Source organism: Epinephelus lanceolatus, chromosome 4 (assembly GCF_041903045.1).
Source record: "Epinephelus lanceolatus isolate andai-2023 chromosome 4, ASM4190304v1, whole genome shotgun sequence".
Taxonomy (NCBI): Eukaryota; Metazoa; Chordata; class Actinopteri; order Perciformes; family Serranidae; genus Epinephelus; species Epinephelus lanceolatus.
Window position 1 is genome coordinate 22,201,314 of NC_135737.1, and position 26,227 is coordinate 22,227,540.

Sequence of the window (26,227 nt, forward strand, 5' to 3'; positions counted from 1 at the left end):
CCAAGATGACTAACACAAATGTCTTCTTTTGTCCAGACCTCAAAGTTACTCAGTTTACTGTTACAGAGGAGTAAAGAAACCAGAGAATGTTTGCATTTAAGAAGCTGGAATCTGATCATTTTGCTTTTTTAAGGTTACTTAAACTGATTGGTCGATTGTCAAATTAGTTGGCAATTAATTTAATAGTTGACAACTAATCGATTATCAATGCAGCTTTACTGTATTTCTCATTGGTGTCTTTACACAGCACTTTTCCTCCCAAATCACAAATAGGTCCAAATTTCTGTTAATGGAGTTTTACAACAGCTCGTTTGTCAAATCTCTCCAAAACATTAGTAGTATTACAACAAATGATGACATATTGTCTGTAGATGACCTTCTGGCAAACAAAAAAGATTTATACAGTATTTGTTTATGTGTATTCCATATAATATATAAAACAAGCAATATGTCCTAATTTGGTGTAATAGAAATGCATTACAATACATCATCATATGTGCGAGCCAAGTTTGTGCCAAAGGAAAGAGTTACAACTTTGACGCTTTTCTACAAATGGCATTTTAATAAGGTCGGAACAAAAGAAAAAAGGTAAAACATTTAATTATTATTACTGCTTTTACACATACAGCAGCGGGTCTGGAAGAAGGAAAAAAAAACAATCTCAACCGAACACAAAGGTTCTTCCGTCTGTTCCCGTTGCCCCCTCATATAGACAACTGTTTGAAGTGATCTTTTTTTTTTCATATGCACAGTGCATGCATGTGTTTGTCAATGTGAAGTCACACTGTTCACCTACTTTTGTGGTGAAGGATTACCTTATCTCGCCAAGCAGCAGGAGCTTTGTCTTCTGTAACTCAACATGTGCGATTAGTTCTCATTGTGTTACAGTGTAATCTGCGCTGATAAAGCCTTTTCCTTAATACAGACTCTTTTAAAGTTCTCAAAGAGGCTGAACACAGCTTTATTTGAATATTCAAAAATGCCTATTTGAATTTGAAATGTAAGGAGTCTATTATACAGGAAGTGCGATAACCTCTCCAACTCTGCAGTGCTTGCAGTGTAACCTGAATATAACTCAGTCTTGTTACTTAACAATTGTAAGATTCAGCAGAGCAGATTTTGCAGCACTCTTACCTGAGAAGTTTGAGGCGTAGCACTAGGAAAACACACATGGACTCGGTTGCCAACTAGAGTCTGAAAAACATTTGGATGTTTCCCCGACCATTAGGGTATTCTGGCACGGACATGCCCAGGTGTTGCACATAATCTAGATACTGACAGATTATTTTTGGCACAGTAAAATAAATCACAATATGAAATGTAGCAGGATATCATCGGGTTTGACACATATGCAAAACACGAGCCCATGTCCTGCATGGGGAGCTCATTAACTCCCTCCTCCTAATAGATTCACAATGTCTCCATTTTCCGTTTTCCACACAGCGTGTGCAATCATTTCTGCCTGGACCAGAAACCTTCACATCTAGCTAAAGCCCATTCAAGCATGTGAGTCAGTTTCATTAGATTTACATCAGAAAGACAAAAGCAGGGAGTGTGGGGCGGCTACATGAGCATGCTGTTTGCGCGCCAGCAATCAGCATTACCATTTCAGGTGGGTCGCACTGAAGTACACCCAGTTGCCGAAACCTGGATGTGAGCAAGACTCTGTGAAATGCAGGTGCAAATTTACAGTCCATATGCTGCATGCAGACAAACAAAACAGAACTTCATCAAGTGCATAAGAAAAGAGCTACTAACTATTCATGAAGATGGAAAAGTAGAAAATGTGCAAATATGTGGAGTTGGGTAATGTGTTCGGTGACATTTGACTCAGCGAAATCACTTATTGAGGCCGATCAATGCATGACTCCATTCTAAAAAAGCTTTTAATCCTTTGAATTCACTTTATGATGCGAGAGGAACAGATTTTAGGTGTGGCAAATCGCGGATAATGAGGGGAATCAATGCAGGGAATAGTTTTAATTGTACCGCTGTTGACAAGTGACAGAGCTTATCCCTGTGTTTGGTGAAGAATTCCTGGTAAAACTGTCAGCAGCTGAAATGTGGTGAGGTTTGTTTTGTCCCATGCTGTCACTATTAAATGCCGCTGAGCCTTATTTAAATGCAGGGATTGTATCCATGTGGGTGACGTGCTGCGGTATCAGTGTTTCTCAACTAGCTTTTATTGGGTGGGTTACACTGCTTTGATGCCCAGACATAGAGCTTTAAGCACTGATTATAGTCATCACCACAGCTATACCTAATACCTTTGTAAAGCCCCTTTGTTCTCTTCTTTGTATTTTTGTTTCACGGTCACTGTATTGGTAATGATGGTTTTGCGTCCATCAATCTAGCTAATTTTATATGGATGTCATAGCAACTTAAACCCATAAGAATGGTGTTCAGTTCAGCCTTTTCGTTTAATTATTTCCATTTTTTCCTGTTTGAAGAAATAAAAAAGATTAAAAGATCAGCAATGGTTTAAACAAAAATAAATCACACTGTTGGGGCGGCCTCTAGCTCAGCAAGCTGAGTCCTTTGCAGTAGCCTGGATTTGATTCCAACCTGCGGCCCTTTGCTGTGTGTCATCCCCATTCTCTCTCCCCCCTACCTGTCCCTCTCTAGCTGTACTGCAATAAAGGTAATAAAAGCCCCAAAAAATAATCTTAAAAAATAAATAAATAAATCACACTATTATCTCAAGCTCTTTTTACATAGAGATCCTGCAACAGGGCAGCAACAAAGTCCCTTCGGTATGTCGGCCTTGCTCTTTTATACAGAACCAAAGAACACCGGCATAATGCATGCCAGTGTTGTGGAAGCAAAAAAGGCAAGATGTGTGATGCAACAGCATTGTCCTCTAATGTGACATAGGCAGCACTTTCTAAGCATTTACCATCACTGTTATGTGGTGGTTGATTACGTCCTCTGCTTGGAGGGCAAGGAGTTCGCAAACTGCATTATTTTCCCAATTTACAGCCATTTTTGCTTGCTGATTTTCCCCTTTTGAGTTAGCTGCTAACTGCTGCCAGCTGCCTTTTAGATCTGGTGGTGAGTTGCACACATAACACCTTGCCAAAACATCAAACCCGTTCCATCCCACTGGCAGTTTCTTTTACACAAATGTCAATTTGGTGCTGTTACTGCCTCCACTGCTGACTTAAATTCCAATTACGCAATCACGCCTGTCATACAAAACGCTGAGGCGGAATAATAGCGTGACATTCGCACCTCGAACAGGCTGCATAAATGGGGCTTTAGTTTAACATAAAGCCTGAAGACGAGAAAAACAACCAGCCTTGCTCTAGTCCTGTAATATCACAACTTTTTGTTTTTACATTTTTTGTACAGCTTAAAGAAATGAGGTATATGCCCAGTTCAGACCAATGATTCGCAGCGAGACAAAACTGGCCATCTGAGCTCGACACCAAGCCGGTTGATGGTGTCACCTGCAGCACAGCTGGACAAATTGCCGGCGGCTGGTTTTAGAACGTAAAGCTGGTCACCTATTTCTACAGCCAATGGGCGTGTAGTGAAGTCCGCTGGTCAAGTCAAGATGACCACATATGGCATGTTTGAATGCTGCAGCAGGTGCTCCAGCCTCGCCAGGCCCTCTGTTTTCCCTCCTCATGGTGTGCCAGTGTCAGATGGTGGGTCGCTGTTGCTGCTTGCTGTATGTGCTTATGCCCCCCCACACACACATTCTCACTCACTGATTAATAGGCCCTGATTATTGTGGCATATTTATTATGAATACAGTCCATCTAATGCTCGTTTTGTTTATGTTTTTCTTTGTTTCATCACTACTACAAATGCAGCTGCAGCCAGTATCTCACTATCACTATCCTCATTCATATTTGAAGAAGCTAGAAATTATATTCAGCCTCAAAATAAGCCCATAAAGATGGAAATCAGAACAGAAGTACAGAGAATTGTTGCATAGAGATGATACGCTGTTTCATGTAGAGTTGCCACCTGTCCCGTTTTTCCCAGAATTGTTCTCTTTTTTCATCAGCTGTTCCGGGAAAAAAAAAATCTCTCCCGGAACACAATTTGTCCCGTTTTTTGGGGAAAATGCAGCAGCAGCAGGCCAAGGAGTCCATCCAGAATGACGCATAGTGCGTCCAAATTAACACCTGTTCTTCTCTATGGATTTTCTCTGCGACCGTGCGTCATAGCAAGAAGCCACGCATATCACATGAAACAGTGGAATCGTAACTTTCGGAATGTTTTCACAGCGAAAAAAATGATAAAGTTACACTAAAATGATGTATGACAAAGCTTTCATACAGCTTTGCACACACATTATTCTTGGATGGATTGCTCGCGAATGCAGGCTCGCACAGAAATGCCACACATATCACATGAAAGCGCAGGACCAGAGCTTTCCTATGATACCACACACATCATTGTACTGTCATCCCATCACGCTATAAATACAGATCAATTGTCTACAAAATAAAAACCTGACGAATTTCTTTACAACCCATGACACAGATCTTGTTATCAGTCACTTCATATAGTGAGGAATATCGTATCTTACCACGTCTTAGGCTTGCGTGTGTTTCTCCCTGTCTATCCACATTTGTAGTCCGGCTTTCAAGACGCAAATATCTCCATATTGTCCAGTTGACACTCCATCAAACTTTGTATGACAAGACCAGCCACTTCACCTTTGCGCAGCCAGACAACTGCAGCCTAATTATGCATGCATGACAGGGCCATAATCACCATATACATTGAGGGGGACACGTGCCCCCCCTTTTTAACTGCAAACAAAGTGGCAAATATTATCTTGGAGGACATCATTGCACTTGGTTGACTATTTTTCTATGATCTTAGATGTAAATATTGCATGTTTCTTTCAGATAAAACACATTTTTGACTTGTGAATGAGTCAGTGGAATTTCTTGCAATAATGAAAAATACTGTCAATCATGTCCGCCTGGCACAAACCACATGTTTTGGACAGCTGTGAAGTGACAGAATGTCCCACCATCATGGTTCTTATATTACCAGATTCCAGAGAGTCTCCCCTCTTCATATATGGCAGAATATGTCTTCTTCCAACTTGCTATGGTGAGATACATGTAAAAATTTAAGAATTTAATAACATGGATTTGTTTTTTTCATTGATATAAAAATTTATATAAAATACAGGCACATAGAAGGACATGGAATGATGGCAAATCTGGTCTCCTATGTCCGAATTTCATGTTCATTGGTCAGTCTGAACTGGTAATAATGGCCGAGCCCTCCGCCTCAAACATTTTGTTGAGTGTCCCTTTTTTTCACAAATCCAAGGTGGCAACCCTAGTTTCATCTAGTTGCATTGGTGTCAACCTGCAGCTTTTTACAATGTTGCAGAACGGCGCATTGCAAATAGTTGCATGTTTCAGCTCATCTCGTTGTGAATCTTTGGTGAATTTTGTCATCTGTTCACAAAGCCAGGCCAGCTGTTTGTCCATGTTTCCAGTCTTTATGCTAGGCTAAGCTAACTGGCCACTGGCTGTAGCTTAATATTTAACAGACACATAGCCTAAGTGATATTGATCTTCTCATCTTACTGTCCCCAAGAGAGATGAGTTTATTTCCCAAATGCAGAACTATTCCTTTCCAGTGAGATGAGTGGCCACAGGGCAGGGCAGTCATATCAGTACCAGCATGGCAGGAAACAATTTAAAACGGAAATACAGCAGAGCTAAACATGATGCAGAACATGCCCTGTAGAAAATCACATTATTAAAGTGTCTGTTATTTGTCATCTGCTCGCTGTAGAGGCCTCACTGACAGGCTTTACTGACTCTGGTTAGTTCAGCGTCACACTCGATGTTGTTTCAGAGCTGACAGCTCCTAAAGATGAGTGACAAGTGTCGGGAGTGTGAACCTGCTCAGCTGAGTGTCAGGAGGATGGCATTAACAGCAGACTGTGTTGACTTGAGGCAAACTGTTTGATATGGTTGTGTATCTTTTACTAAGGCAAAGCATTAGGCTACAAGAGCACATAACTATTTTATGAACTTGTTTAATTGTGTTGATGTGAAAGTGACACTCGACAACGGGGGAATTAGCGTGTGGGAAACAAAACAGACGGCGCAGGAAGCAGACGTTCATGCTCGTCCTGGTATCACAAGCAACTGAGCAAATACGTCCCAGTTGTTACTCTGTCCTGATGTAGACAATGGTAACCATAGTAAAAGTATTTACTTTTATTCAAATGGGATTCAAATTAGCATCAGGCACAAAGCAAATGAATTATCTGCCCCATCTTTGCACCTCTCTGAGGAAACCTTTAAAGGTCTGATGAGTTAAGAGGGAAAGTGAGACCAAAACTTTAGTTGCACTGCAAACTGCGTTACACTTTGCAGCACTTTTGTGGTGCATGAATATAATCACACAATTTCACAGCTGAATGCACACAGAATATTTGAGCATCTTCATTGTTTCGCGCTTTTCCTGTAGAATCCAACATTATTTGTCACTGACTGAACAGATGGAAACTGGTTTTGGCCACCGCTTTGTTCTCTCACACTTTGCTGAACGACTGATGAGCTGTTTTTGGATTTTAGCTGTCAGATTTTCGTCTCCACACACCCGCACTCATGCGTTAACTTAGCCTGAACTCTGAGAGGTCTGAAATGAGAATCTGAATACCAAAAAACTGAGCAGCACCTCATTTTCAGTCGGGCCATGGCAGCCTCTTCTTCCCTGGAGCCCTCTGGCTCTCACCCCTCATCGCAGCCCATTGAGACTCTTCTGCTGGCACCCTCCTCCCTTCCCCCCTCTCAAGCACTTTGTCTCCATGGCGATGTTTTGAAAGAAATTTAGGGCAGGAAAGGTTGTTTCATTTTTTTTCTAGGGGAGCTGTAAAATTAGAATTCTATAGAAACTGCTTTTTTTAGTGTATGTAGGCAAACAAACGCTGAGTGGTATTGATAAATGTCAGTCAAATATGTACAGAAGGAGACATTGATGCATTCAGAATAACAGTTTTCAATTTTCAGTCAAAAAATTTCATGCTGTGTCGGAGCTGACCAGATTAGCCCTTTTGAAAAAGTAATTGAAAATTGTGTCTCTGCTTTTCTCTCTCGCAGTCAGCGGTTTGGATACTGTTATCGGCCTCTATGGGGAAACACTCGAGATCCCGTGCAACAATGGAGCCATGAAAGCAGAGGACGTCCTGATCACTAAATGGAAATATGTAAGTCACAGCAGAGGTCAATAGATTCAAAATGGTGAAGTCTGTCTGACACCCACTTATCATGTCTGAACCACACCCAGTCTGAGTGCATATGCAGTGCATTAGGCCACGCATCTGTCCCTCCATATGACACTGCATGAGCCGAGGGCGTGGAACAAAAAACACTGTGTGATTTTTATTTGAACTGGAAGCCACTGCCATATGTGACAGACTTGTAACGAATGCACTCTCCTCTGCTCTCCAGGACAAAGGAGAGGGACTTCCGGGAGACCTGCTGGTCAAGCAGAAAAACCAGAATGTCTCAATCAGCGCCACTCTCGAATACAAGGGCCGTGTTAGCATGGCTGCAAACTCCAGCCTGCTGCTCTCTGAGGCGAAGCTGTCCGACCAGCGCACTTTCACCTGCATGGTGGTGGCTGGGGCAGACATCGAAGAATACCCAGTTAACGTGGTGATCTACAGTGAGTACAAGCTGGCAAAGCCCTGAAATAACTGTCCTTTGTTGGGTTGCACTAGTTAAAGATCTCATACTGTAAACAGTCAGATTTCCATGCTTTTTTAAATCATAAAGCAGGTATAAGTGCAATATAAATACTGTGAAAGTATCAATACCTAAAATCCACAGAGAAATGCACACAGCCTGTATCAAAAAAACTTGGCCTTTTGGCAAGCCATCGGGACTTTAGTGAAGTTGTGATGTCACAACTATACTATATAAAGCTGCCTCTGCAGTGCCCTTACAGTAATTTCCCAGTTGCGGAGAAATCAAGAGCGCAGATGTGGAAGACCACGAAACACTGACAAATCAGAGCAGACTGGGCATTTTCACGAGTTGGGGCTTAAAGAGACAGGCAGAAAAAAGGAGCATATTAGACAGAGGGTGAATACAGATATATTTAGGGAGACAGAATGAGAAAATTAAAGTGTTCTAGTGCCGTGAGAACACGAACCAACTCTAGGCAATTATGCAACTTTGTAACAAAATTAGTCCCTGATTTGGACCAAAGCAGGTGGACTCTAGGTCTGAAAGCACCATTAAAGTGCTATAACAGGCAGACTACGTGGGGTAATCTAGTTCAGCAAAAACCCAGAAATATATAATATAATATTGTACAACATATTACAATAACTGTAATAGGACTACTAATGAAGCACATTAACAATAACCCCAGTGTTAATTAACGGCACTGAGCGACTACGATGTGACGCCTTCTGATGTGTTCTTCAACTGACTTTAACTCATCTTGAACACATTCTTACTGAGACTTTCTGCATGTGTTGTATGTCATGTTTCTATGTGTGGACCCCAGGACAAGTAGCTGCTTTCTTAGTAGTAGCTAATGTGGATCCAAATAAAGCATAATGAGTGACATGTTGAACACAAATCACCCACACTAATACTCTGTTCATTAACACGTTTTTTTTCCATGTTTTGCAGAGCCGCCGGCAGGCCTGGAGATTTCTGACAAAGCGTCGGAACTGGAGATTGGCAAACTTAATAAGGTGGGTTTTTAATGATAAACATTGCTTATACCTACATTATTTTAAGCAGTAAATCATCAAGGGAAGTCCCTCACTTGAGCTAAGGTATCTTGAGGCATAGCAGAGACCATGTTCCTACAGTAATGAGTTCTTTGAAGTGATTCTCATGAATTAGTAAAGAGCAGAATCCCCCCTACTGCAATTAAAATACCCAAAGGATCTGAGGGGCTTTAGAAATGCTTTGGGCATTTCATGCTCTATTGCACAGAAAACTACTTAGTCCTCTAACGCCGGAAAGGCGCCAAAAAGTTAATTTGCTCAGATGTTTGGTCATTTATAAAGATGCAGATTTATTCTACGTTCATGAAATGGTGATTTTTCTTTCAGTATTTTTGTCTCTAAGTGTAGGTCTCTGCCTTTTTTTTTGATTTCTGTTTTTTTTTTCAGCTCGGAACATGTGTTGCACCAGACGCCAATCCAGCTGCAAATATCACATGGCTTAAGAACAACATACCACTGGTGGCTGATGGGAAAGGTGTGTGTTCTTCATTCGGTTGGATGCTTAATGCCAAAATAACAGCTCTTTGAAGTGGTTGTGACATTTATAAATATTACATACTGAGATGTATTTATTCTCTCTGACTGGGACAGTAAATTATTCCTCAGCGATGAATTGCCCCGCACTCTCCGACAGTGTGAATGCAGTGTTTTGGTCATTACGCCATTTTTTCCTTGTTAGAGTTCTCAGACAGAGTTGTTTGTTTTCTGTCCAGGGATTTCCATCGAAGCCTCAATGCTGCCGGACCCTGTTACTGGCCTTTCAACCACTACCTCCATACTGAAGTACTCGGCCAAGAAGGAAGACACGGATGCCGAGTTTACCTGCAGCACTCAGCACACCGTGGGCTCAGAGCTGGTGTCCTCTCCAGTGACCTTCACTATCACCTGTGAGTCACCGAACCTCGCTAACAACCTTCACTGGACACACTTAGTGAAGTGCACCAGCTGCTGTCAACCAACAAGCTGTCGCCAGAGTAACTTCTGCACAAAATCAAAGATGACAGCGCTGGTTGATGAGGACCTTTTCAGGCTTATTATTACCACAGACAATGAAAAGTTAATATTTTGTCCTATTTACCTCCTCAAAGGAATAATTTTTTAACTTTTTATCAGGATATTTCAAAAACCTGTTCACAGACTGATGTGGAAAACTTGTACATCATGTCAGTCATCACTTAGATGAATTCAAGAATAACTTAGTGAACCTCAGTTGACCTTACTTGAGTTTATATTTATTACAACATACACCTGTTCGAAGAAGCTTTTGGCACAGCACGTGTGCATGGACAGAGATATACCAAAAGCTTCAAATAACATTACATTTACCCAGCCTTATACAGTATATCCTAATTCATACAGAATCACAATCACGCCACCTTGGAGGATGCAAAAAATGTTTTGGAACGCATCCAGAACATCTACAAGGTCCTCATTTTATCTTAACTGCCAGATACGCAGAACAAAACCTACCATAAAAGAATATTTCTTCTACAACACAGACTTATAATAGATAAGATTTTAAGTTACATCATGTGCAAATGATCAAGTGGTTTTTGTTACAGATCCCCAAAAAGATTCAACATTTTTAGGAATCCATGTATTCATTTTCTTGACGAGAGTAAGATGAGAAGATTAATACCACTCTCCAACCAGGATGTAAATATGAAGCTACAGCCAGCAGCTGTTTAGCTTAGCTTAGCATAGAGTCTAGTAAAAGGGAAATGTGGCAAACAACTAGTCTGACAAGGTCCATGAGAGAAAGGCTGGTAGGTAGGTATGGTGGAGCTGCAGGGTTAGTTGAAATTTACTTGGTTAATTGAGAGAGTGGCATATATGGCAGGTAAACAGTGCCCACTGTGACTTTTTTTTTTTTTTTACAGATTAAATAAATGAGATATATAACATGTGGAATAGTGAGCTTCCAAGGTGCCAGGATTGTTTATCTTTGCACAGAGTCAGGCTAGTTGGTTCCCCTGTTTCCAGTCTTTATGCTGCTCACTGCCTCCTGCAGTATATTCATATTTAAGGCACGGATGTCAGAGTGGTAACAATCCTTTCATCTACTCTATGCAAGAAGGGTAAAAAGCATTTTCAAGCATAATTTCCTCACTTGATTTGGTATTTCGATATAGATTAGAAAACAGCAAACATGCATCCCCTGATTGTCCATCACCTTGGGTATTTTGATAGAGATCCAAATCCAGGTGCAGACTAGAAACTTCTAAATATTCTGTTCTTAAAAAATAGAGAGTTGGGCAGACTGAAAGCTCACGGGCTCTTTCTCTGAATGAATTCCAGGTTTGCTGAAACATATGAAAAGTTAAAAACAACAACAACACTGCAGCAGAAGGTTCTCCTCTTGTTAAAAAAAAAAAAATCACTCACAGCTGTTTAAAAAAATTTCTTGGCAGTATCGGTGCTTTTCCCCATGGTGACCATTATATATTTAGTAGCTCTATCACTATTGTAATCTTTTTTTTTTCATTATTTATTTTGCCATTTTTTGGCACCTATTTACTTCTGTACCGTTCATTGTGAAAGCTTAATTTCAGAGTCAAATTGCACATCTTCAAGTGATGTATGCGTTTACTTTTCTGTAATCTAGCATAAGAAATTTAAAGTGTTAAAATTTTAAATGGAAAGTCTATGGGAGAAATGTTTGACAGCTTAAACCTCAACAACTACAGGAGCTAAAGCAATTGTACTCATATGTGCCCCATCTGGAAATGCTTAGCATATTAAAGATGATACCAATAGCGCCACCATGTGGTCAGTTATTTTGTGTTTTATGTTTTGGCTAATCACTCATGAACAGCGAGGCATAGTAAAACAATATTTGCCCAGTGTGTTCATTGGATGATGGCGATTTGATTGATATAGGCTGCACCCATTTATGCGAACAGCATTTTTCCACCATTTTGAATGTTTTGTGAAACACATTTTCTTCCTCTTCTGGCACATGTTTCATCTAATCCAAACAATATTTAGATGGTTTTTGAGTAGCCTATCATTTACTGTCTGTCTGTTATTGATTACCAAAACTTTTGAAACCAAACTTTTGAAGGTGTGGTGTGATGCAACCAAATTTGAGAATATTCAGACAGCATCAATGCACATGTTTTTTTTGTTTTTTTTTAAATCATACAATTCCACCCACAGGAGGCACTAAGGTGTTATTAAAACATGATATTTTTACAATTCTGTTGACTTTGATAAACTGAAACTTGGTAAACATGAGCGTGTACTGGACATATTTAAACATGGCACCAACAGCCCCACCTTGTGGCCATTAGCAAAACACCACTATACTACTTGTAAACTGCCGTATTGCATCAATGTGTATTCCATGGTAACCAAATTCATCAAAGTTGTTCAGATGGGGTTGCTGAACATGTTTGTAGCATTTGATACAGTTTCACCTGTAGATGGAACTAAAAATTTTGAGCAGTAGCTGGGAGCAGCAGCAGCGAACAGCTTTCAGCTCACACAAGCATTTTAATTAGGAAATGCAAAAATTTTGCTTATTCTTCTAGTATTAACAAGCAAAAAATGGTACTTTATTAAATTCTGAGATCACCTTTTTTAAGTGGGTATGTTTCTGTGTGATTGCAGTATATTTTTGGCAAGTAAAGGACTGACAAACGTTATCTAACATGACATGAATTTAGAAAGAGAGTCAAAAGTAGCACTAGCCTTACTATTTTATTGAAGTCAGAGTTTTTTTCAATATCACACACAGTGTCTTGCTGGCCTTTTCAGGAATACAGTAGCAGCAGCTCCTGACCCATGAGCTCTCAACAAAGACCAAGAAAAACTGCCTTAAAAACCTCAGCTCAGCTCTTCAGCTGCATTTTGAAGTTCGTTGCACTGCCCTGTCTGACTTCCTGTCTCCTATTTTCTGCATAGACACCACAGAAAACATCGTTCTTCAGGTCATCACTCAGGACCCTTTGGTAGAGGGAGACAATGTGACTCTGAAGTGTGTGGCAGATGGTAACCCGGCTCCTACCAGCTTTAACTTCCAGCTTAAGGTGCACATGCTCATCAATATCTCATTGAGACGCTCAGAGATGGTGTCCATTCATGCTTTCTACATGTATTGTGCAGTTTTCATCAATACGGCACTGTAAACTAATCACCTGATTGTATGTCTTTAAAGGAAGAGTTGGTGAAAGTGGAAAACACAGACACTTACATAATCACGAATGTCTCACGTGACACCACCGGTGAATACAAATGCTCTCTTGTTGACGACCCAACGATGGAAGCATCTAAGGACATCACAGTCAACTGTAAGAGACCAAAACAGTAGAAATAACTGCAATTTTGCTATATGCCGGTCAGCATTGTTGTCAGGGTAATTTCACTGTCTGCCTGTAATCTTGTTACTATGAAAGCGAAAAAGGGTCTGCTAGAGAAAAGAAAGTCCTAATGTCTCTCTTTGCCAGCCTACCTGTCTTGCCGTGCTTTGTGGTGAAAAGTGTTGTGTCAACCAGACTACCTCTAATAAGCTGCATCTGCAGGGCAGTGAGCCAAGTGCTGGGTTTCTGTGGTTAACAACAGGAATGCTTCGACCCTTGTCAGGCCTCTGAACCATCTTTTCACCATCCTCTTCTCTCTTGTTAGACCTAGACATCAATTTAAGCCCCTCTGGAAATATTGTCAAGAGTGCCGGCGAGGCCCTGGATCTAAGTTTCCAGATTGATGCCTCCGGAGACGCCAAGGTCTCCTGGACAAAGGTAAAAGCAATATCTTATACACTGAACACTGAATCACTAAAGACAAGTTAGTGGTTGTTATTGACCATGCTCCTTTTCATTTCATTCAGGATAATGTTAAACTGGAGAAAGAGCCCAAGTTTACCAAACTGACTTATGCTGACTCTGGCCGCTATGAGTGTGAGGTGACGATGGGGGTCCTCAGCAGAAAAGCTGCTTTTGAGCTGGCTGTCGAAGGTAAGGGCTTAAAGGACACTCCAGGTTTTCTCACAAAATCCATTTACTTGCTGTATTGCTGAGGGTTGGATGAGGTGATTCATACCTCTCATGTCTGGATGGTAAATATAAAGCTACAGCAAGCAGCATGTTTAGGGTGACCATATTTTGATTTCCAAAAAGAGGACACTCGCCCCGGCCACGAGATAGCCTACTTAAATGATACTCGCAGTTTACTCAAAGATGCCTTATAATTTTAATATATTTAAAGTTTATATATATGGATAGAAAATTCAGTTATATTACAAAATAATATCTCTCAAAGACAGAAATTTAGATAGGCTTCTCAGAGGTTACTCAGCTTGCTTTTATTATGCCTAAAATAATAATCTTTTTACAAGTTTCAATTGTGCAAAAATAAATATAAATGTAAAATAAATGTAAAATCTCTGGAATGAAATAATGATGGAAATAATGTCTCTTCTGTATTAGAAAAATCAACTTGTAAAATAATAGCTATCTTTTCAAGTCTTACTGGACAAATAAATAAATAAATAATATGAAATAATGTTCTAAATAATACCTCTTCTGTATTAGAAAATCCAACTTTGAGCTCCCCGGCACCTTTATTAGACACAGAATCACATGTGCCAGCTTTGCACACGGTGCACTCAGCCTCCCATATATCCCGACCAGGTCGGGACGGTAAGTTGGGAATTTTTTCTGCAGTTCATCTGTGAAGCTGCACTTGCTTGGAAGCTTAGAATAATGCTGCGCCGCGGGTGTCTGCTGCTTCCTCGTTGTGAGTGTTGGAGATCTGCCAATAAGGCAGCCTCTCGGGGATTACGCACACATGCACGCACACACACACACACACGGAAAAACCCGGACATTATCATCAATTTATAAACACCCCCCAGACGCCCCGGACAGGACGTGAAAAGTGGACATGTCCAGGCAAAAGAGGACGTTTGGTCAGCCTAAGCATGTTGGATTAAACAACTGGAAACAGGCTAGCTAGCTGACTCTGAGCTCAGGTCATGCCTAAAAACAATACAAATTAAAATGTTATAACTTGTTTAATACCTACAGAAATTCGTAGTGTATGACTCGTGGTTTTATGGTGAGTTGCTAGGCAACCAGCAGAGATGATCCACTAAGTTAATCAAAACCACAGTTTGTCGTTCCAACACTTTGGTTCATTGATGCCAACTTGTCGATGTTCTTGCTAGATTAGCAACTGTGCAGCAACTGTGCAGACCCTCCTAGAGACTTTATTTCTAAATCACAGCTAGCAGGAGTTCAGTTGAAGTGTTTTTCTGTGGTTACTTTGATGCTCAAGCTCTCTGGTTTAGAAGTGTGAGAAAGTGGTGCACTAATGCTTCCATTAATGCTCAGTGACATCATCTGGGGACTTTTGGAGCTAGCTACTTTCATTGGAAAAGAGTTGGCAACACTGCATCGGTTTTTGCTACAGTACTATAAGCCGGGCTAGTTGTTTCCCCATTTCTAGCCTTTATGCTAAGCTAAGCTAACTGGCTGTACTTGCCATACAGATATGACGGTGATGGTGATCTTCTCATCTAACTCTCAGAATAAACATCTTTCCCAAAATGTTAAACTATTCTTGGTCATTTTGTGTGTGTGCATGAATGGAATGCAGCCATCCTGCCACACAAGCACCCATTCAGACAAAGCTGACGTATTAAGTCCGCTTGCAGGTGTTCCAGTTATCAAACAGCTACACAAACAGAGGGGTAAAGACGGCACACATGAAGTCCTGATTTGTGAGGCTGAAGGTTCTCCAAAGCCAGATGTTTCCTGGAGCATCAACGGCACCTCGGTATGCACACACACACACACACACACACACACTCTTACAGCATTAGTCCTTATCATAATTAGATGAAATTCTTCTTCCGATAATTGTTACAATTTCTGAAGGTCATATCTATAATTTTTTTTTGTAACTGCACAGTGCACATACAAGAACATTTTATTTTTTCATGTACACTCAGCTCCTTCTGTGCGAGCTCACAGTAAATTCTTCACGTTCCTCGAGGCTTAAAGAAACCTAGAAGGGAAACATACTCTGTTGATAGTAATAAATACAGTATTTCTGTTATTGTAAATGTAGCAGCATGTTCAGTTTATTGTCACATTGAAACTTATTAAAAAACACATTATAATTATAGGATAAAAACTCAAATCTGTGAATTTAAAGGACAACTTCGGTATTTTTCAACCTGGGCTCTATTTCCCCATGTGTATGTGTGCGTATGATTCATGGGTACCACTCGTTCTAAAATTGGTTCAGTATTGAGCCGCGAAACGAGCTAAAACGGTAATGGGGGCAAATGCATCCCGTATAAAAGTGCTTTTGTTCGCCACTGACCGGTTCAGATCGCCAGTGCTATCTCTGTAAATAGCATATGGTAGCGGCCCTGGGGCAGTGGTGACTGTGAATGAGTGGAGTCACCTGTTGGTCAGTGTTGGAGCAGAAAGGCGGAAGTTGTCCCCGCTCGGTATTGTAAATGAGTATGTGTGTGAAGTGTGTGTTATGCTAGAAGAGTCAGAGGACGGAGTCTTTTACGTGCTACCCTCTGGAGTGTTACCGGAGTTTTTGGAGTGCTCAAATAAATGGGCCTTTTTCCCGAACTCAAGAACAGGATGTCGCGCAACACCCCGTACAGCTTTCATAGGCTGCCTTTGTCAGACGGCGAGATGCTGAAGTTGTGGCTAGTTGTGCTACAAATGGATGCTAACACTCCTGTCCAGACACTGCGCCTTGCAGACCATCGGGTCTGCAGTGCTCACTTCTCCCAAGATGACTACTGCCAGCCGAAGAAGCGAAGACATCCAATCCCGAAACACCTCTTCCTCAAGGAGACGGCTGTCCCAGTAGAGAGAGCTACAGACACAGTGGAGCAAAGCTCGTGACATCACACAGCCCAGAGGTAAGGGAAAGGCTAAGTTAGTATGCTATTTACAGAGATAGCACTGGCGATCTGAACCGGTCAGTGGCGAAAAAACACACACTTCACACACACATACTCATTTACAATACCGAGCGGGGACACCTTCCGCCTTTCTGCTCCAACACTGACCGACAGCTGACTCCACTCATTCACAGTCACCACTGCCCCAGGGCCGCTACCATATGCTATTTACAGAGATAGCACTGGCGATCTGAACCGGTCAGTGGCGAAAAAAAGCACTTTTATACGGGACGCATTTGCCCCCATTACCGTTTTAGCTCGTTTCGCGGCTCAATACTGAACCAATTTTAGAACAAGTGGTACCCATGAATCATACGCACACATACACATGGGGAAATAGAGCCCAGGTTGAAAAATACCGAAGCTGTCCTTTAAAACCATTGAATCTATTCATCAAATATCCTTTTTGTTACTTTAAAATGAGCGGAATCACACATCAGCCAGGCTTCACAAGATTCTGTGAGATTCCCAAAACAGTTTCTAGATCAATAGACACAGTTAACAGAATTGAACTTGGTGTAGGGCTGAATGCCATCTAATGCACTTGCTGGTACTCAAGGTAAGTTTATTCATGGTGCTCACACTTTTAGTGGAAGCAGATGCAACTCACAAAGCTAAAATTTGGCATGAAGCAACAAGTCAGAACAAACAAACTGCAGCCATGTGATATTTTGACTATTTTTAGGATAGGGGAGCTGTCAGTGACGGTGTGGAAATGGAAATCCATGTTAGGAGTATATGACCACTGTAAATAGTTCATACTATTATTCACCATTTATGCAAAGAGGTATTTTTTACAATCACAGTTTATAGTTAATCCCTAAGATTATAGTAGAGGGCTGCATTGGGATTGGGTCCTGCCGGGTCCCGCGGGACCTAACCCAAATCTTGCGGGAGTGGGCGGTTTGAACTTTGCTGCGGGCGGGAATGGGCGGCTAAAAAAACGCTGCAGGATCGGGATATAGTCTATAGCGACAGGATGGAGTTAACAAATGTTGTGGAAAAGAAGCTCAAACAAGGTCTGAAGGCGCACTGAGCCCTCTACTTTCCAGCGCTCTCAAAGCTGGCGCATTTCATCTTTAGTATCCCCGCATCCAGTGTGCCTTCAGAGTGGGCCTTTAGTGTCTGTGGGCGCATCTTAGAAGAAAGACGCACGGGATTGGGACCGCGGTCGGTCGGCAACATTCTCTTCCTCCATAGCAATATTGTGGCCAAGTGATTCATTTGTTAAATTCATTCGTTTCATTTGTTAACTTTGTTTATTTTATGTTATTTAGTAGTGTTATTTGAGCCACTCACAGCCTACTCTCGTTGCTATTTGTTAATTACATAAAGAGGCGTGATGATGATGCCGGTGTTATTGAGCATAGGCTTTATCTTTATCTCATTAATGTTTCTTACTCAGGTCTCTCTTAGAAAAGAGACCTTAACCTCAATCACTGCGTGATTATTTAAAGGTAGAAAAATAAATAAAATACAGAGGAGGAGAATAGAATATGAAACAGTCTTTATTTCATTAAAAACTAAATGAAAACAACGAAATAGGAGCACTATTCCTGACCAGTGTGTCAAAGACATGCAAGCCAGGGAAACGAAACAAACAACCCCATGAATCTCTTTATTAATAGCCTATAAAATGACGTGTTTTCTCCTGCGGGACGGGAGAAGACATAAAATCAATGCATCTCTATTATTGTGTGGGCATAAATTCTCAGACTTTTGCGGGAGCAGGCGGGAGTGGACATACACATTGCGGGTGCAGGCGGGAGGAGTGTAACGCACACGTTGCGGTTGCGGGTGGTAATGGTCAGAAATTCAGCCGGAGTGGGCAGGAGCGGGATGAAGAAAACAGTCCCGCGCAGGGCTCTAGATTATAGTCCATGTTAGTGTAGAAACAGTAAGCGTGGTTTAACACCACAGCAGCTACTCCGTCAGAAATACATCAGAGCAGCAACTGGTGCTGTTTACAGTGCAGCCAAACAAACTCATGTTGATTTAATAAAGAGGTCAAATAGTTTTTAAATAATTTAGTATCAGTAAAGCTGCATCACATTCTGCATCGTTTCCAGTGAATCCCTTACATGTATGTAGGAGCTTAAATGCAGCAGTGGAGTGGCGGACTCTGCCACTAACACTGAAAACTGCTGTAAAGGAAGGTAATTAAGGAATGTAATCACATTTAAGACAATAAATGGCAACAAAACAGTGTGTTTTTTTAATGAATGATTATAACGTTAAGGGGAAACACTCCAGCTGAATAGGGTAAAACCTTTAACTAAAAGATATCCCTATGAAACCTCCCCAACTGATTAGCTGCATTAAGACAATTATTTTCTTGCATTACAGGCATCCCCAATTTTTATGATTAAGTATGTAAATAAGGTATTATCTAATTAATTATGCACTAATGCATATACTCCCTGTGCAAATATCTGAACATTGAATAAAGCCAGGTTCAAATATCTTATTTTATTTTGTTGACATATTAAAGTCAAGGGTTTAGACAGAGGGGATTTTGAATATCTTTTTTTATCCATAAATCAGAAAATACTGTCAACAACCATTTAAAAAAATTACTATGTTTGTCAGAATAAAATGTTATATAAATCAGTCTACGAAGGATACAAACAAACCCCTCTAAAAACCCTTCAGAATATTGATAAGAATACACCTGGAAAGTTTGGTTTAAGTGCTACTAAAGTGGAGATTTAGAGTATAAAAAATAAAAAGCTCTGAGAGGAATGACTGAACAAATAGATATCACCATTTCCCCAGTTAATTACTTTTTTTTGTATTAATTTAAAAAAAAAAAAAAGTTTAAATATACAAATGAGGCTTCATTTCCAGAACAGAAAGTTGAATTAAAATAAACACCTAAATGTGTATTTCGACTAGTCTTAAAGAAGACATGTTATGCAAGCAAAATTGCCCAAAGTCTCAAAAACTGACCAGTGCGTGAAAAAACTGTTTTCACCTGTAGTGTCTTTGTTGTGCTTGTAGCAACCTGCCCTCTTTTCGGAAAAAGCCATTGCAAAACCATCAACATATCATCAGTGTCATGGAGGACAGTTGAAACCCAACAAGCCATAACAAGCCCGTTTCTCATCCCAGATTATGGAGAAAAACTTTCCCCCATGCACTTGTTAACTTGTGTGTTTTCCGACAGTGCACTGATTTATGAATTTAAAAAGCAAGATGGATATCAGCTTTATTAAGTGACCACACAGCCAAGTTATTCCTCCTCTTGACCACCTACAATGACACTTTTAGTTAACTTTTTAAGAGACACATTATTCAGAATGCTTTAAGTGTTTCTGTCCTTTTTTTACCCTTCAGTCATTCTTTGACTGATAAATCAATACTGGCTGTCACAAAAAAATCAATGGCCTGACAATGGTGTTCCTACGAAAGATGGCAACTGGTTTGTGCTGCAGTAACTGTGGTGACATCTTTAGGCAGCATCATCTACATGCTGTCAGCGGAGCAGCCAGGACATATTGTAGATGATCTCTATGCGCAGCAGGTGAACGCTGGCTTTACACTTTGTGGTTATTTTAGTGCTATTTAAGTGTCTGGTTCATCAAACGACATCTAAAATTCCACTTGATCCTTCTCTCTACGCTATAAACGGCTCCTTAAGCGGCAAAGACAGCCCAGAAATGCTGATATTGTTGTTTAAATATAATGGCATTGTTTTCCTCTGAACAAACCTATGAATAACATCAGCCGAGATGTGAAGGTGTGACTAAACAAAGGCAGTCTGTTTAAGCCTCCTCCCCTTGTGAGGAAGCTAAAGAATCCAAGGTTTACCTTGCCAGCGTCCTGGTCCTGAGACAGTTCATGCTTTGCTTTTGCCACAGAGTGAATACTCCCTGTTATGTGCGCAGCAGTTTGCACTGTTAGTATTTTCCCCAGCTAACACACTTATCTAGTCCAAACATTTCTCAGCGGTTGTGCTCAGTGTTTCGAAAGACTAAATTTCTGTATTTTCTCTGAGGCTCAAACACAGTATTATGCATCACACTGTCATGAAGACAATTTTTATTTAAATGGCCATTTTTTTCTCTTTTGTTTCTGTGGCGTACCTGTGTGCACACTGATAGCAGAGCCACTCAATGAAGCAGTTTAAAATTACATGTGAACCCGGGGGTGTGTGTAGGATGGTTACACTTCTTTTCAGCTCTTTCAGTCAGTGTCTAACCTCAAAACCTGAACCCGTGTGTAATAATTAATCAACTCCAAAGGTGCATGGGACTCTTTCACTGAAGGACAATGCATTTTGGAGATAACACACATTTCTGCATTTCAGTCAAAGTTTATTTTTCCTCCTCTCATCCCATCCTGTAAAGCCTATTCACAGAGAGAATAATGTAAGACTTGAATACGGGATCCGTAATGGGTATTTACAAAATTGCCACATCCCCTTGTATATGTAGAGGACGTGAAAAGGGTGTTGGCAGTTTGTCTTTGTGTCTGGGGTTTTCCTGTGAGACTCAAGTGTCTATATCCCAGAGGCACACATGCTGCGTCTTTGTCATGGAAAGGCTGAGTCACACATCAATCCAACGTCGCCCCCTAGTGGTACCAAATGTGCTCTAATTACACACGGTGGCAGGCTGAAAAGTCCAGCAGTGTATAAAATCAGATATGTAAATACTAACATTTGTGTTTTTTTCCTGTCATCGTTCAGCCTGAGGAGAGTCCCTTCGTCAACGGAATGATAACACACAAGATCACAGTCATGCCAACCGCAAATCTGACTGTCTCTTGTACAGTGTCCAATGGGTTTGGCGCAGATACCAAAACTATAAATGTGTCATACAGTAAGTACAAAGTGGGAGCACAGCCCTCTTGTCTCTCTCCGCTTCCTATATTTCCTGAAGACTAACTCGGTAATCTGCCTTTGTAGATGTTTTCCTTCTCGCTAACTCTTTCTGTCTGCATGTTGACTTGTTGACTACATAATCTTGAGATGCTTAAATAAAACCACAATATTTTAGCAGGTATGCAGTAAATAGTGTACACACATAATGTAGTGGATCAGTGGATAAAATATGAGATCATTGTGGGCTGACATAATAATGTGTGTCCACATAGTGGGGTTTTTTTAGTGCAAAAAAAAGGGCAGGGTGCTGGGCAACAGTCAACCCAGCGCTTCATAATGCCCCATGCGTGGGTTTTTATTACTTCGACAACAATATCTTGAGGTAGATAGCTAGGTAGCTGAGGTAACACTATGTTAACAGAAGGTTGACTACACAGTTAACAGCAAGCTATGACGCATATGCTGGTAAAAGCATCACACTCACCAGCAGTATTCAGTGTTTGGCCCATCTGCTCCCACAAATTTAAATTAATTTAACATACTTTATTAATCCCAGAGGGGAAATTCATGTTTTTTTTACACTGTTGTCATATACTTATACACACAGGCCTGAAATACACACACATGCACAAACAGGACCTATACATGCATTAGATATAGAGATGTTGGGGGCACCTCGGCAGTGCCCAGGAGGTGAACTGGCACCTCTCCAGCTACCAGTACACGCTCTATATTTGGTCCGGATAGGGACTTGAACTAGCAACCCTCCGCTTCCCAAGCCAAGTCCCTATGGACTGACCTACTGCTGCCCACAAATAGGCTTTTCTGTCTTTGTTGGGACAATTTCTGACCAAAATATCACACAGCGTCTGATAGACAGTAGCTAAAGGAGAGGCAGTGTTGTCACCAGCGCCTTTCTAAAGAGTTCAGAGATTTTCAACTAAAAGCACTTGGAGCAGCCAGCACTTTTTCTCTTGGTGGCCTCATGTGGTCGCATCCACTTTCTCCTCATTGGTAATAACTGAAAAAAAAAGACGCTGCCACTCAGAAAAAAACGCTATGTGGACACAAGCCCTAAACCTTCCTGGTATACATTTGTTTAATCAACCAATTTATTTACTCAAACCCAAAATCTTTACCCCTATTAAGCAGTACTAAGATAAGTGGTAAAATATCTGTTTTTGCTTCTTTTGAGGTATCTGCAGATTTCTGTTTGGTTACATTGATGTTTTTTGCCTTTTGATAATAACTGAGTGAAGATCTATCTTCTAACTATCACCTCTCCACTGTCAAAATCAATGCATGCTCTTAGCACTTTACACACACCGTTCTCCAGCAGCGTGCAGTGTTATTATCATTCTTTGCTCTTTTTTGCTTACTCATTCCTGTGTGTTTGAGACAGCATTTCACCTCTCTTTCCCTCCCTTTCACTCCGTGGTGTGTATGTTGGGATGCTGGACTTAATCTGTTCCCTCTTTTCTACTACTTGCATGCAACAGTAGAGTAGAAGTAGAGTGGCCACTTCTGGCCAGCAAGCTTGTTTTCTTTTATTTTTCTTTGGTTGGACGTTAATTTTATTTCATATCTGATTTCAGTAAATGTGGAGGTGAAAATGGATAAACAAGGTAAGTTGTAGCGGTCTTCTTGCTTTTAAGAATCAGTGGGAGGGGAGATAAGTAAGACTATGGGGGAATCAAATGTTGCTCACTGAAAGAAAGCTCTTGATTAAATATTTACCTTTAACATCACCATGGACTCTACAACTGGAAAATCAATCGTTGGACAGTGTGTTTCCATTAATAAAACACAGATATGAAGGAATAAGAGGAGTGGAGCTACCAGCATCCTGACAAAATGTCAACATTGTCCATAATCCCATTGGCTGATGAGATACCAGTACCAAACTAAAGATATCTGTCATTTACATTTAAATCAATGAGTCATAACCATGTGCAGTGCGGATGTGTCCATTCATCAATGCATTTATTGCACGTACTGACTTTTTTTTTCTTTCCTGTATTAGTATGCAGTCAGGCTGGAGTTTCGTACTCAGCTGTGCCTCCCAGGTCTCTCATGTTTCTGTTCTGTCTTACAGACCAATCCGATGGTAGTGACCAAACCAAGTTGGTGGTTGGAGTTGTTGTCGGTCTCCTCGTTGCCACTGTGGTTATAGCCCTGGCATACTTGGTCTACATGAAGAAATCCAAGTAAGTCAACACTGTTCTTCCCACAAATCATTGTACTGTTATATAATAATGATTCTAATCTTTTGTAGTGATTTTTATCAGTCTAGATTGTTTTGGTGTGAGTTGCAGAGAGTTGGAGAGGCTGAGGCGGTGGAGATCCCTTCCTTCTGTTGAACGTAATTGAACTAGATGGCACTCGGCATGTGGTGCTCAAAGCACCCAAACAAAAAAAAAAATACATTTGAAGAACTCAACAGCAATGCCCTTTTCCTAGAAATCATGACCTGGTTACTCAAAATAATCCACAGACCTTGTTGTGAGCAGTTTCATCTCTGAACTATTTTCTTTCTACCAAACTACATCTGTCAACCGTGTCAGTGCACAAAAGGAAGTGTGCATCCCATGAGTAGATGCACTCTTCCTTCTGTGCAGTGATTCAGTTGGCAGGTGTAGTTCAGTACAAATACATCCTACATGAAAGTGCTCACAACAAAGTCTGTGGATTATCTTAAGTAACAGGCTAATGATTCCTGCAAAGAGACATTGCTGTTGAGTTTTTCAAATGTATTTTTTGCCTCTTTGAGCACCACAAGCTGAGTGCCATCTAGTTCCATTATATTTGATCGAAATCAGACACCTCTTCAATTGATATCTCCAACACTCAGCACCTCACACCTAAATAATCTAGACCTTTGAGCAAATCCAAATACAGTTTTTTTTTGTGAAATACACAGATACAGTACACATTGGGCACACAGCAGGTTTTACATGTCAGCTTCACTATATGTCCAGACAAGAGTGCTATACTGGAAGTTGTCATTCTGTGTGTAAATAAAAAGTGCTGCAAGAAGCTCACAACACAATGGAAACTGTTTCCAGGAGACACTAAAAACTGATGCACACAGTTTGGACATACATCAGCTTCATCACTATGTTGAAATAAGCCCCCCACCAAAAAAAAAACCCCTTACACTTAAGGTGGTTTTCCAACACTACTGACAGATAGCCCACTTCAATAACTTCATGGCAACAACAAGCGTGTCCTTCATTTGCTTGTGTTGTGTCTATTTACACACAATTTCCTAATTTGCAGTGTGCATGGATGGAGTACTTAACAGGCCTACCAGGCACAGGCCTAGGGGCCCAAAGTGTCAGGGCACTCCTGTTGACTCGCAAAATGTCACTCAAATTAAGCTACCAACCAGGAAGACACTCAAAATGAGCATAAAGAGACACAAAATTATTATAAAGCGACACAAAATGCTTATAAATGACACAAAAGATTATAAAGCCACACAAAATGACACAAAAAGATTATAAAAAGACACAAAATGATTACAAAGTGATACAAAATTATTATAAAGTGATACAAAATGACACAAAAAGATTATAAAGTGATACAAAATGATTATAAAGCAACACAAAATGATTATAAAGCGACACAAAATGATTATAAAGTGATACAAAATAACACAAAAAGATTATAAAGTGATACAAAATTATTATAAAGCAACACAAAATGATTATAAAGAGACACAAGATTATAAAGTGACACAAAATGACACAGAAAGATTATAAAGTGATACAAAATGATTATAAAGCAACACAAAATGATTATATAAAGACACAAAATGATTATAAAGTGACAAAATGCTTATAAATGACACAAAAGATTATAAAGCGACACAAAATGATTATAAAGTGATACAAAATGACACAAAAAGATTATAAAGTGATACAAAATGATTATAAAGCAACACAAAATGATTATAAAGTGACACAAAATGACACAAAATGATTATAAAGTGATACAAAATGACACAAAAAGATTATAAAGTGATACAAAATGATTATAAAGCAACACAAAATGATTATAAAGCGACACAAAATGATTATAAAGTGATACAAAATGACACAAAAAGATTATAAAGTGATACAAAATTATTATAAAGCAACACAAAATGATTATAAAGTGACACAAAATGACATAAAAAGATTATAAAGTGATACAAAATGATTATAAAGAGACACAAAATGATTATAAAGAGACACAAGATTATAAAGTGACACAAAATGACACAAAAAGATTATAAAGTGAAACAAAATGATTATAAAGCAACACAAAATGATTATATAAAGACACAAAATGATTATAAAGTGACACAAAATGCTTATAAATGACACAAAATGACACAAAAATATTATAAAGTGATACAAAATTATTATAAAGCAACACAAAATGATTATAAAGTGACACAAAATGACACAAAATGATTATAAAGTGATACAAAATGACACAAAAAGATTATAAAGTGATACAAAATGATTATAAAGCAACACAAAATGATTATATAAAGACACAAAATGATTATAAAGTGACACAAAATGCTTATAAATGACACAAAATGACACAAAAAGATTATAAAGTGATACAAAATTATTATAAAGCAACACAAAATGATTATAAAGTGACACAAAATGATTATAAAGTGATACAAAATGACACAAAAGGATTATAAAGTGATACAAAATGATTATAA

General features: G+C 39.9%; 1 protein-coding gene across 2 annotated transcripts in view; it reads left to right on the forward strand.

The window, feature by feature from the left end:
• The window catches only part of LOC117259967 (CD166 antigen homolog), a 53,931-nt gene that overhangs the window by 26,215 nt on the left and 1,489 nt on the right, over positions 1-26,227 (forward strand). The window contains exons 2-14 of one of the 2 annotated variants that reach the window (XM_033631796.2): positions 7,095-7,201; positions 7,446-7,662; positions 8,640-8,704; positions 9,131-9,218; positions 9,457-9,630; positions 12,650-12,774; positions 12,903-13,035; positions 13,370-13,482; positions 13,572-13,698; positions 15,399-15,520; positions 21,367-21,499; positions 23,097-23,126; positions 23,597-23,708. In XM_033631796.2, coding sequence (XP_033487687.1) covers positions 7,095-7,201; positions 7,446-7,662; positions 8,640-8,704; positions 9,131-9,218; positions 9,457-9,630; positions 12,650-12,774; positions 12,903-13,035; positions 13,370-13,482; positions 13,572-13,698; positions 15,399-15,520; positions 21,367-21,499; positions 23,097-23,126; positions 23,597-23,708 — 1,546 coding nt within the window. The remainder of the gene's footprint in view (positions 1-7,094; positions 7,202-7,445; positions 7,663-8,639; positions 8,705-9,130; positions 9,219-9,456; positions 9,631-12,649; positions 12,775-12,902; positions 13,036-13,369; positions 13,483-13,571; positions 13,699-15,398; positions 15,521-21,366; positions 21,500-23,096; positions 23,127-23,596; positions 23,709-26,227) is intronic. The other variant, XM_033631797.2, reaches the window with a different exon arrangement.